The 13,174-nt window shown below is 27.7% G+C and overlaps 2 protein-coding genes across 2 annotated transcripts; one reads left to right on the plus strand and one right to left on the minus strand.

Annotated features, from left to right (window-relative positions):
• Positions 1–6,970: 6,970 nt before the first annotated feature.
• LOC106303398 (putative cullin-like protein 2) lies at positions 6,971–9,087 on the minus strand. Its single transcript, XM_013739676.1, has 4 exons — positions 8,861–9,087; positions 7,389–7,485; positions 7,049–7,299; positions 6,971–6,977 (listed from the first exon to the last, which is right to left on the minus strand). The coding sequence occupies exons 1-4, from the start codon at positions 9,085–9,087 to the stop codon at positions 6,971–6,973; spliced, it is 582 nt and encodes a 193-aa protein (XP_013595130.1).
• A 70-nt stretch (positions 9,088–9,157) lies between these two features.
• Positions 9,158–10,202, plus strand: LOC106303399 (ethylene-responsive transcription factor ERF120-like). Its single transcript, XM_013739677.1, has 3 exons — positions 9,158–9,299; positions 9,789–9,867; positions 9,950–10,202. The coding sequence occupies exons 1-3, from the start codon at positions 9,158–9,160 to the stop codon at positions 10,200–10,202; spliced, it is 474 nt and encodes a 157-aa protein (XP_013595131.1).
• Positions 10,203–13,174: the final 2,972 nt, after the last annotated feature.

Below are 13,174 nucleotides of genomic sequence, written 5' to 3' on the forward strand. Positions count from 1 at the left end.
TTCTTTTAGAATTTTTGATCAATAGGTTGTATTTTTTAAATAAAATTTTAAAAATTTCTATTTTTAGAAAGTTGTCATGTTTTAGAAAAAATTATGTTGATTTGATATTTTGATTTAGACACTAGGATAACAAGAATATTTTTGATAGATGAATATTCTTTTAAAAATTTTGATCTATAGGTTGTATTTTTCAAATAAACTTTTAAAAATTTCTATTTTTGAAAAGTTATCATTTTTTTAAAGAACATAATTAGATTTTAGATTGTGATTTAGAAATTAGGATGACAAGAATATTTGTTGTTAAATGAGTATTCTTTTAGAATTTTTAATCAATATGTTGTAATTATTAAATAAACTTTTAAAATTTTCTATTTTAGGAAAGTTATTATTTTTAATAGAAAATAATGTAAATTAGAGATTGTGATTTAAAAACTTGGATAATAAGAATATTTGTTGATAGATGAGTATTCTTTTAGAATTTTTGATCAATAGGTTGTATTTTTAAACTAAACTTTAAAAACTTCTGTTTTTGGAAAATTATCACTTTTTTGGAGAAAATAATGTAGATTTGGGATTGTGATTAAGAAATTAGGATAACAAGAATATTTGTTGAAACATGAGTATTCTTTTAGAATTTGTTTATCAATAGATTGTAATTTTTAAATAAACTTTTACAAGTTTCTATTTTTGGAAAGTTATCATTTTTTAAAAGAAACTAATGTAGAATTTAGATTGCGATTTATAAACTAGGATAACAAGAATATTTGTTGATAGATGAGTATTCTTTTAAAAAATTTGAACAGTAGATTTTATTTTGCAAATAAACTTTTAAATTTTCAATTTTTGGAAAGTTAATACTTTTTTAGAAAAAATAATGTAGATTTGGGATGTGATTTAGATTTTAGGATAACAAGAATATTTGTTGATTGATGAGTATTCTTATAGAATTTGTGATCAAGAGGTTATATTTTCTAAATAAACTTTTAAATTTTTTTTTTTGGAAAGTTATCACTTTTTTATTGAAAATAATGGAGATTTGAGATTGTCATTTAGAAACTAGGATGAAATTATTATTTGTTGATAGATGAGTATTCTTTTAGAATTTTTTATCAATAGGTTGTATTATTTAAATAAACTTTTATAAATTTCTATTTTTAGAAAGTTAACATTTTTTTAGAGAAAATAATGTTGATTTGAGATTGTGATCTAGAAACTAGGATAACAAAAATATATGTTGATAGATGAGTATTTTTATAAAAATTGTGATCAAGAGATTGTATTTTCTAAATAAGCTTTAAAAAAAATTGTCTTTGGAAAGTTATCACTTTTATAGAAAATAATGTAGATTTGAGATTGTCATTTAGAAACTAGGATGAAAATATTACTTGTTGATAGATGAGTATTATTTTAGAATTTTTGATCAGTAGGTTGTATTTATTTAATAAAATTTTAAAAATTTCTATTTTTGAAAAGTTCTCATTTTTTTTGAGAAAATAATGTTGATTTGAGATTTAGATTTAGAAAATGGGATAACAAAAATATTTTTGATAGATGAGTATTCTTTTAAAAATTTTGATCTATACGTTGTATTTTGCAAATAAACTTTTAAAAAATTCTATTTTTTGAAAGTTATCACTTTTTTAGAGAAAATAATTATATTTGGGATTGTCATTTAGAAACTGGGATGATATGAATATTTGTTGATAAATGAGTATTCTTTTAGAATTTTTAATCAATATGCTGTTATTTTTAAATAAACTTTTAAAATTTTCTATTTTAGGAAAGTTATCATTTTTAAGAGAAAATAATTAAACTAGAGATTGTGATTTAAAAACTAAGATAATAAGAATATTTGTTGATAGATGAGTATTCTTTTATCCTTTTTGATCAGTAGGTTGTATTTTTAAAATAAACTTTAGCATTTTTATTTTTGGAAAATTATCACTTTTTTAGAGAAAATAATGTAGATTTGGGATTGTGTTAAGAAATTAGGATAACAAGAATATTTGTTTATACATGAGTACTCTTTTAGAATTTTTTATCAATTGGTTGTAATTTTTAAATAAACTTTTATAAGTTTCTATTTTAGGAAAGTTATCGCTTTTTTTAGAGAAACTAATGTAGAATTTAGATTGCGATTTTGAAACTATGATACAAAGAATATTTGTCGAAAGATGAGTATTCATTTAAAATTTTTGATCAGTAGGTTTTATTTTGCAAATAAACTTTAAAAGGTTTCTATTTTTGGAAAGTTAATACTTTTTTAGAAAAAATAAAGTAGATTTGAGATTGTGATTTAGAAATTATGATAACAAAAATATTTGTTCATAGATGAGTATTCTTATAGAATTTTTGATCAAGAGGTTGTATTTTCTAAATTAACTTTTAAAAATTTCCGTTTAGGAAAGTTATCCATTTTAGAGAACATAATGTAGATTTGGGATTGTGATTTATAAACAAGTATAACAAGATTATTTGTTAATAGATGAGTATTCTTTTAGAATTTTTGATCAATAGGTTGTATTTTTAAAATAAAATTTTAAAAATTTCTATTTTTCGAAAGTTATAACTTTTTAGAGGAATAATGTTGATTTGAGATTGTGATTTAGAAACTAGGATAACAAGAATATTTGTTGATTGATGAGTATTCGTTTAAAAAATTTGATCAATAGGTTTTATTTTGCAAAAAAACTCTTAAAAATTTCTATTTTTGGAAATTTAATACGTTTAAAAAATTTGATCAATAGGTTTTATTTTGCAAAAAAACTCTTAAAAATTTCTATTTTTGGAAATTTAATACTTTTTTAGAAAAAATAGTGTAGATTTGGGATGGTGATTTAGGTGGGGGTACTGGATTTAGAAATTTGATTGAATTTGAAGAAATTATAGTTTCCATTAAATTTTAGTGTTATTCAATTGTGTATTTTACCAATTCTTTCAAATTCTTGTGTTATTCAATTATGTATTTTATCAATTCATTTAAATTCTAATGTTATTCAATATTTGGTAGAATTAATAGGAATGTTATTTGAAAAGAATTTAACGGAAATGTAATGTAAAAAAGCAAAGGATCAATTCCTTGTTTTAATGATGAGATTTGTCTCTCTCTTATTTTTAAAAAACGGAGACTATCAATATTGATGAAATTGTTCATCATCAAGCAACATCTTTGGCATGCAACCGTGCTTGCGTTAATCTTGTCAACCGACCCGTATGTTCGTGAATACTTGGCATGTTCGTGAACGTGTTCTCACATTTCTCATTTTTGACATCAAGAATAGTACATAACCTTTTAAAAAAAAAACATTTTGTTTGATTCTCTACTATAAATTCTAATCAAGCACAATCATAAAACAACTATAAACTAGTTCTTATCTATCTTTTGTATAAACTTTTTGAGTTATTCTTGGGTTCACCCCCTAGGGTGAACCTAACAATAGGATTTCATTATTTTAAATTCGATATCTTTTAAAAAAATAAACAAAATATTGTCAAGTTATATTATATTTTTAAAATAAAAAAGTAAAAAAAAATATAATAGTTACAGAAAAAGATTTTAAAATATATATATTTTTTAAACGTTGTCAGCAAAACACTAAACCCTCAATCCTAATCTCTAAACCCTAAATCTTAAATCTTAAACCCTTGGATAAGCCGTAAACCCTTGGATAAATCCTAAACTCTAAATAAAAAAAACACTAAAACCTTAAACCCTAAACCCTAAATCCTAAACCCTTGAGTGTTTTTAGTGTTTAGTGATTTTGATTTAGAGTTTATGATTTATCCTAGAGTTTAGGGTTTACCCAAGGGTTTAGGGTTTATGATTAAGAGTTTAGGGATTAGAATTTAGTAATGTTATGCTGACGCCGTTAAAAATATTTTTTTTTTTGTAATTACTGCTATTTTTTATTTTTTTTCTTTTTACTTTTTAATTTTAAATACATAATATAATTTGACATATTTTGTTTTTTTTTTAAAGATATCGAATATGAAATAACACAATCATATTGGTTGGTGAACCCAAGAATAAGTCAAATTTTTTTAGATTACTTCTCCTATATATATTATCATGTATCTATCACTTCTCAAAGCAAAAAAAAAATCTATCTATAAAAGGTAAAAAATTTCCAAAAGTTTTTTTTTGGTAAAAACAATGCCCAAGAGTTTAGCTACTAGTTTTGTATTTTGTTGTTATCATTAGTTCATAGCGTTAATGTATTATCACTTGTAATCCATCAAATTTATTTACATTCTTTTGAATTATATGATAAAAAGTAAACATAAGAATTAGACAATTGCATTAAAATCTCATAAAATCTTTTAAAATACTACAAAAGTTATTACTTGTGAATTCTTTCAAATTCCCGAATCCAAGACCATCCCCTTAGATTTTAGGATAACAAGAATATTTGTTGATTGATGAGTATTCTTTTAGAATTTTTGATTAATATGTTGTATTTTTTAAATAAAATTTTAAGAATTTCTATTTTTGGAAAGTTAACATTTTTTTTAGAGAAAATAATATTGATTTGAGATTGCGATTTAGAAACTAGGATAACAGAAATATTTTTTTGAAAGATGAGTATTCTTTTAAAAATTTTGATTATAAGTTGTATTTTAAAAATATATTTTTTAATATTTCTATTTTTGGAAAGTTATAAATGTTTTAGAGAAAATAATCTAGATTTTTGATTTAAACACTAGGATAACAAGAATATTTTTGATAGATGAGTATTCTTTTAAAAAAATTGATCTATAGGTTATATTTTGCAAATAAACTTTTAAAGTTTTCTATTTTTGGAAAGTCATCACTTTTTTAGAGAAAATAATTAGATTTGGGATTGTGATTTAGAAATTAGGATAACAAGAATATTTAATTGTTGATAAATGAGTATTCTTTAAGAATTTTTAATCAGTAGGTTGTAATTTTTAAATAAACTTTTAAAATTTTCTATTTTAGGAAAGTTATCATGTTTTAGAGAAAATAATCTAAATTTGAGATTGTGATTTAGAATCTAGAATAATAATAATATTTGTTGATAGATGAGTATTCTTATAGAATTTTTGATCAAGAGATTGTATTTTCTAAATAAATTTTTAAAAATTTCTGTTTTAGGAAATTTATCATTTTTTAGAGAAAATAATGTAGATTTGAGATTATGATTAAAAACTAGGATAACAAGATTATTTGTTGATAGATGAGTCTTCTTTTAGAATTTTTGATCAATAGGTTGTATTTTTAAAATAAAATTTTAAAAATTTCTATTTTTGTAAAGTTATCATATTTTTGGGAAATCAATGTTGATTTGATATTTTGATTTAGACACTAGGATAACAAGAATACTTTTGATAGATGAGTATTCTTTTAAAACTCTTGATCTATAGGTTGTATTTTGCAAATAAACTTTTAAAATTTTCAATTTTTGGAAATTTAATACTTTTTAGAGAAAATAATGTAGATTTGGGATGGTGATTTAGATTTTTGGATAACAAGAATATTTGTTGATAAATGAGTATTCATTTAGAATTTTTAATAAATAAGTTGTAATTTTTAAATAAACTTTTAAATTTTTCTATTTTAGGAATGTTATCATTTTTAAGAGTAAATAATGTAAATTAGAGATTGTGATTTAGAAACTAGGATAACAATAATATTTGTTGATAAATGAGTATTCTTTTAGAATTTTTATTCAATAGGTTGTAATTTTTAAATAAACTTTTAAAATTTTCTATTTTAGGTATGTTATCATTTTTTAGAAAAAATAATGTAAATTTGAGATTGTGATTTAGAAACTAGAATAATAATAATATTTGTTGATAGGTGAGTATTCTTATAGAATTTTTCATCAAAAGATTGTATTTTCTAAATAAACTTTTAAAAATTTCTGTTTTAGGAAAGTTATCACTTTTTAGAGAAAATAATGTAGATTTGAGATTGTGATTAGAAACTAGGATAACAAGATTATTTGTTGATAGATGAGTCTTCTTTTAGAATTTTTTATCAATAGGTTTTATTTTTAAAATAAAATTTTAAAAATTTCTATTTTTGGAAAGTTATCATTTTTTAGAAAAAAAAATGTTGATTTAATATTTTGATTTAGACACTCGGATAACAAGAATATTTTGATAGATGAGTATTCTTTTTAAAAAATTGATCTTTAGGTTTTATTTTGCAAATAAACTTTTAAAATTTTCTATTTTTGGAAAATTATCACTTTTTTGGAGAAAATAATTAGATTTGAGATTGTGATTTAGAAATTAGGATAACAAGAATATTTATTGATAAATGAGTATTCTTTTAGAATTTTTAATCAATAGGTTGTAATTTTTAAATAAACTTTTAAAATTTTCTATTTTAGGAAAGTTATCACTTTTTAGAGAAAATAATGTAAATTTGAGATTGTAATTTTTAAACTAGAATAATAATAATATTTATTGATAGATGAGTATTCTTATAGAATTTTTGATCAAGAGATTGTATTTTCTAAATCAACTTTTAAAATTTTCTGTTTTAGGAAAGTTATCAGTTTTAACAATATTTTTGTTGACAGATGAGTCTTCTTTTAAAATTTTTGATCAATATGTTGTAATTTTTAAATAAACTTTTGCAAATTTCTATTTTAGCAAAGTTACCACTTTTTTTAGAGAACCTAATGTTGATTTGAGATTTTGATTTAGACACTAGGATAACAAGAATATTTTTTATAGACGAGTATTTTTTTTTAAAAAAATTGATCTATAGGTTGTATTTTGCAAATAAACTTATAAAAATTTCTATTTTTGGAAAGTTATAAATTTTTTAGAGAAAATAATTAGATTTGGGATTGTGATTTAGAAATTAGGATAACAAGAATAATTTTTGATAAATGAGTATTCTTTTAGAATGTTTAATCAATAGGTTGTAATTTTTAAATAAATTTTTTAAATTTTTTATTTTTTAGAGAAAATAATGTTGATTTGATATTTTGATTTAGACACTAGGATAATAAGAATATTTTTGATAGATGAGTATTCTTTTAAAAATTTTGATCTATAGGTTTTATTTTGCAGGTAGTGTGTGACTCTCTCCTTCTCCTTTTTCAAAGACTCCTCAGCCTTTATCATGTATTCAGGGCAAGAATCCTCCTGGATCCAGCTTGAGGCCTTGCGTGAGTAGTAAGACGCCGTGTCTTCAAGCAAGAACATCTCAAAATCATTTTCATACCTTTCCATTGTTCCCATCCCACTCTGAACAAAGATGTCTACTATGTTTTTCAGTAGTTCCCTCTCAATCTGTTCTCCCTCACGTTCTTTATGAATCTGTTAAAATACAAACCGTGTTAGCTATAGTTAGATAGGTACTCAATCACAGATTCTATTTATATATATATATATATAAATGTGCTTACCAGTGCCATAACAACATCTTTGGCACTGACTTGCACCTCAAGGTAAACTAGGTCGCGGAAGGACTTCATGGCAACTTCAAGAAGTGATGGGTAGTTTCTATATGAAATGAAGAAACGTTCAAGATAGTTGAAGAAGTGGGAGAGAGTCTTTGCAAATAAACTTTTAAAAATTTCTATTTTTGGAAATTTAATATTTTTTAGAAAAAATAATGTAGATTTGGGATGGAGATTAAGATTTTAGGATAACAAGAATATTTGTTGATTGGTGATTATTCTTTTAGAATTTTTGATCAATGGGTTGTATTTTTAAAATAAAATTTGAAAAATTTCTATTTTTGGAAAGTTAACATTTTTTTAGAGGAAATAATGTTGATTTGATATTGTAATTTAGAAACTAGGATAACATAAATATTTTTTGAAAGATGAGTATTCTTTTAAAATTATTGATTATAAGTTGTATTTTACAAATAAATTTTTTGAAATTTTTAGTTTTGGATGTTATAAATGTTTTAGAGAAAATAATCTAGATTTGAGATTTTGATTTAGAAATTAGGATAACAAGAATATTTGTAATTTTAATAGAATTTTTAATCAATAGGTTGTAATTTTTAAATAAAATTTTAAAATTTTCTATTTTAGGAAAGTTATCATTTTTCAGAAAAAATAATGTAAATTTGAGATTGTGATTTAGAAAGTAGAATAATAATAATATTTGTTGATAGGTGAGTATTCTTATAGAATTTTTTATCAAGAGATTGTATTTTCTTAACCTAGTGTTAATATAAAAGACTGACCAGAAAACGACAGTCAATACTCATCTAATTAGGAAATGGTTCGAGTAAATCTAATAATTGCGTTTCTTCCGGAAATCGCGTTTTATACATAAAAAAAAAAAAAAACTAAAAACTAAAAATGATGTCATTAGTTACGTGTGTAAACATTTGTAAAGTCCAGCAAAGGACCACAAAGATCCCACCTTCCTTGTAGTCTATATAAACGCCTATTATCTTTCTTTTTTTTTTTTTTTTTTTTTATATAAAAAATATATTAATAACTCAATCAAAATTACTGCAGAGAGCTCGTCTGATCCTAGTGACTGCAAAAAAATTAAAAAACCACTAGGATACATAAAGATTAATTCCAAGCCTCAAACAAAGAGGACTTGAGATTAATAGGTAGTAAGATCAAGTAAAACAACAATGTAAACCCCTCTTCAAAGCGCTTCTTGCGGAAGCAAGAGAATAACCTGGAAAATCAGTCGAGAACTCACCGAAGTGGCTCCGAGCAGGCATCGACGAAAGCGTCTGGCTTACGCCCCGGAGCTCCGCTGGAGGAGGACCTCGATCAACCAACCTAACTATCTTGACTCGGAGACAAAAGCTCCGCCATACCAACACTGCGCACAAGGAAGCACGAGTTACGGTCAAGCGTAGGCGGTACAACTGGCTCCAAAAACCGCCCACGCGACACACAAGATGCAGCAGAAACCATGAAAGAGCACAAAGTCAATCTTGTCGGAACTTTGAACGAGGGCATGAAGCACAAAAGGAGGCATAACTCTCCTTGAAAGCATGTATCCACAAGGTGATAGAGAACTCCACCTAAGAGCAAGTGAGTCTCCACCGCGGTTGTCCTCAAACCCTAGTAGATGACGTCGGTAGCAGGAAGGGAGAGTCGAACATATCACCATAGAACCCATGGTTGTTGTCACTTGAGCTAAGGAAGAGGTTCCCAACGAGCTCCTCAGTCTCGCCTTTTCATCTCAGACCATGGGTATAAGATGGGAAGCTTTAAATTTGCGGCCGAAGGAGGAGACAGGGGAAAGCAGAGGAGGCGGAAGGCCGGAGGAGAAGAGGCAGCGACGCACTTCATTCCGACACGCCCCCGTGACGAATCTGACCCAGAACCACCGTAAGACAAACCCTAAATCTACCAAATCGACGGCGCCTCCTGCAAGCATACGGACTATCACGACCTCGCCCTCTCTCCAGAGACGTTGGGGACACACCCAAACATCGTTTTTGTCACCGGATCTGGCCACAATCCGGCGAGAACCAGAGCAAGAGAAGCAAGGAGGAAGGGAAGAGCCCTTAGCACAACAGGGAGAGGAATTGGATAGGGAGAGAAATTAGGGGTGGCGGACCGACGGGAAAACACCCACCGCCGGCCACCAGATGAGGGAAAAAGAGAAATTGGCGAGAAGAAAAGAGCTTGGGGGAGAGAGAAGAGAGAGAGAAAAATCGTTTCTCTCACCTCTCTCTAAAAATACAAAAAGCTTCTAATAGACGCCTATTATCTCGTCAGTTTGTTTTCAGAATCTCCTCCTGAGTAATTATTATTTTCAAATTCGACTCCAAGAACATCATGAATTACTCAGAAAATATTCTCTCTTGTGATCAGAAACCTTCTCGTTTGACAAGAGATCAAGAGCATGTGATCATGGTTTCTGCTCTGATACAAGTGATATCCAACGTCAGAGGTGACGACACTTCATCATAGAACTCGGTTGCATGCGAAGTTCTTCATCAACCTTTGGACGCTGGCCCTTGTCCTCTCTGCAGTATCGCCGGTTGCTACGGTTGCGCATTCCCACGGCGTGAAGAGATAAAGAAAGAGACTAAGCACAAAGGTGTGAGGCAAAAACCATCAGGTAAATGGTCGGCGGAGATATGGGATCCGAGTTTGCAAGGAAGAAGATGGCTTGGAACGTTTCCAACAGCTGAAATGGCAGCGGAGGCTTACGATGATGCGGCGGGTAAGCTTGTCAAAAGAAAGGCATCAAGAAGTGGCACAGCGAACGGAGAGGAAGCATGAACCGAAACGAAGACGGGGGAAGACGGTTGAGAATTCTTCTGTTCGTGTTTCATTCGAAGTAACACATGCATTGGAGTTATTATAATATATAAAATCGTTACAAATCATTTATTTCATTGATCAGATTCTTTTACATGTGTTAAATATTGTATGTTACTATATTGTCATTGTTTCTTTTCAGTTTTTTTTTTGCTTTATAACTAAATTTGATTTTTTATATCTCTATAATATTATTTAAAAAGTCAATTTATTACGTGGCGTGCTCATATTAATTCTTACGATGGTTACCATTAATGAATTTAAAATATTAATTTAATTACCATTATTAAATTTATTTTCCTTTTTATTTAGTAGTTTTTCTTAATTATATTTTAATTTAGTTTTCTTTTATTTTTTCCAATAACATATATTATAAAAAGGAAAAATTTAAATATTTTAACAATAAATTTTATTTATAATGTGATTTCATAAAGAAAATGAAAGTTAACAAGAATAATCTTGATATTAATAAAAATAATAAAATAAAAATATTATTTTATAGAAGTATTTTATTTCTCTTTATACATATAAATTATGGGATATCCTTAAACATTTTGAAAATCAAAATGAAATATTAATTCATTTTAATAATTTATTTCTTTTGTAAAACATATATGCATGAAATTCAAAATATTTTCTTTATATTCTTTTATGTAATTTTTAATAAATCAACACTTTAATTTATTTTGTCTATTTGATTCCCAGAAAAATATATATTCTGTTATGCAAAATTTTACTAAAATATATTTATATATTTAGGAAAACAACAAATCTTAATTCAAAATAAATAAAAACTAATCAAAATTTTAATATATTGAGAAAAAAATATAAATTCAGAGAAGTTGATACAATTTAATATATAACTAACCCGACTAGGTATTATATATATAAAATCACATGTCTAATTAAAATTATTTAAAATAAAATATTAATCTAATCACCTAGTTGTTATTGTGTTCTAAGTAGGCCTGAGACGGATCGGATATCCGGGCAATTTTAAGGTATCCGGATCCGGATCCTTATCCGGCGGATCCATAATTTTACTATCCTTATCCGGATCCGGGGTTCTCGGATATCCGGGTGTCGGATATCCGACTAAAAATTGTAATATCCGGCGGATATCCGGATCCGGATTTGGATCCTTAAAATAAATAAAAAATAATATTAATATATATATATATATATAATATTAACAATAATTTAAAATATATATATATAACGTCTTTAATTATTTCTATGTACAATATTACAAAATTTACATGAAATTTATATATATTATTATAAAAATGAAAATATATTAAATAACATTAATTTTTATATATAGATATTACTATTTTTGAAATATTTATTAATAAAACTTACGGATCCGGATATCCGGACTTAAAAATTAAGATATCCGGATCCGGATCCGGCTTTGACGGATCCAACATTTTACTATCCGGATCCGGATTCGGCCCCTCCGGATATCCGGATTTTCGGATCGGATCCGGATCGAATCTCGGATCGAATCCGGATCTCGGAGAAAAGTCCCAGACCTGGTTCTAAGTGTTGCATGAAATTAAGTTTGGTTGTATTGTTTGAAATCATTATTTGTAATAAGATAAACATGGAGGGATAGTTTGAAAAGTCAGAAACTTCACACAATATTTTTGTATTTGTACGCAAAAGTCTGAGCCCAAAAGTTTCATCGCAAACCTAATGATGTGACTGTGAGCTCGTACCCATATTCAACACATCAAACCCCAAGTTCCATAGATTAAACATGGAATTCAGTGGCCGGCAGATGGATTTGTTAGCAACTCAGAGTGACTTAGTCAAATGTTCTACAGCAGTAGAGACTTCATCGAAAGCCAAAGCTCCTACAGCAAATCTAGCAGTCTTGTGCTTTTGAGCAGTAGAGACTGCTGTAGTAGTGGTACTTTTGAGCTGGACTCGGTGCAGGTTCCAGCACGTACGGGAGCAATATTGATACGCCCGTTTGATGATGAATAAGGAGAAGGAGCAGAGGACAAGAGCTTGTGGAAGAAGGAGCAGGTGCGGAATGTGGAGAAGAATATACAAACATGAATATTCCCTAATGGCTTCATTTGACAAAAACCCTTCTTCATCCATAACTAACAAGTACAACAATCCTCACTCTACTCTGCTTGCGAACCTAATACAAAGAAAACATATGTAGACCAAAACATTATAGTTACAACCACATTATTAATACTTAAGTTCAATACTTTCATTTAATAAGCTAACTAAACAGTTAAAAAGGAGGGCTTGTGTCGCAAGTTTACCATCCGAAAACGTCCCATGCATCACGTTGTCCTTCTGTCACGTCCCATAATTCTACATGACTCAATTTGTCTGGCAAGGTTTTCACATATTTGCTAAATATCAACTCATTCAGCGGCGTAAACCTCCGAAACGTAAGGTGGTTATAGACTATTGGACTGTATTGGGCTGATAATGTTATTGTATGTAACTCGGTTTGTATAACGGGCATATATTTGTATATATGAAGCTTGCCTCAGTTGCTTAATGAATAAGAAGGATGTTTACATACTGCTGACTGCTGAGATTTCTTGATATCAAAGCTAGAAACCTAAACACTGTTAAACTAGACGGGCTTCCAACATAAAACCAATTGGTAATAAATGGAGTGGTCCATCTATCTTATATATAAGACTAAAGATCCCTTTCAACTACCGATGTGATACCTTTGTCCCTAATATGCCCCCTCGAGATGATGGTTTTTTAAGCGTCAATCTCGGAATGTTTGGGCAAGGATCAAGAGCCAACTTTTGGCCGGGTCGATGTGGATCGGGTTGGACTGCGTGAATCGGGCTCTGATACCATGTTAAGCTAGACGGACTACCAACCTAAAACCAATTGGTAATAAGTGGAGTGACTTATCTATCTTATATATTACTAAAAATCATTTC

The sequence above is a fragment of the Brassica oleracea genome, chromosome C7 (assembly GCF_000695525.1).
Source record: "Brassica oleracea var. oleracea cultivar TO1000 chromosome C7, BOL, whole genome shotgun sequence".
Taxonomy (NCBI): domain Eukaryota; kingdom Viridiplantae; phylum Streptophyta; class Magnoliopsida; order Brassicales; family Brassicaceae; genus Brassica; species Brassica oleracea.

What these genes read in the sequence shown, in the direction of transcription:
- LOC106303399 (XM_013739677.1), top strand. Translation starts at nt 9,158, where the DNA reads ATGGGTATAAGATGGGAAGCTTTAAATTTGCGGCCGAAGGAGGAGACA. An exon ending in GAATCTGACCCAGAACCACC is followed by an intron (nt 9,300 to 9,788) that starts GTAAGACAAACC and finishes TCTTGTGATCAG; the next exon opens with AAACCTTCTCGTTTGACAAG. An exon ending in AGTGATATCCAACGTCAGAG is followed by an intron (nt 9,868 to 9,949) that starts GTGACGACACTT and finishes TCCTCTCTGCAG; the next exon opens with TATCGCCGGTTGCTACGGTT.
- LOC106303398 (XM_013739676.1), bottom strand. Translation starts at nt 9,087, where the DNA reads ATGGGTTCTATGGTGATATGTTCGACTCTCCCTTCCTGCTACCGACGT. An exon ending in CATGGTTTCTGCTGCATCTT is followed by an intron (nt 7,486 to 8,860) that starts GTGTGTCGCGTG and finishes CATTTCATATAG; the next exon opens with AAACTACCCATCACTTCTTG. An exon ending in AAGATGTTGTTATGGCACTG is followed by an intron (nt 7,300 to 7,388) that starts GTAAGCACATTT and finishes GTATTTTAACAG; the next exon opens with ATTCATAAAGAACGTGAGGG.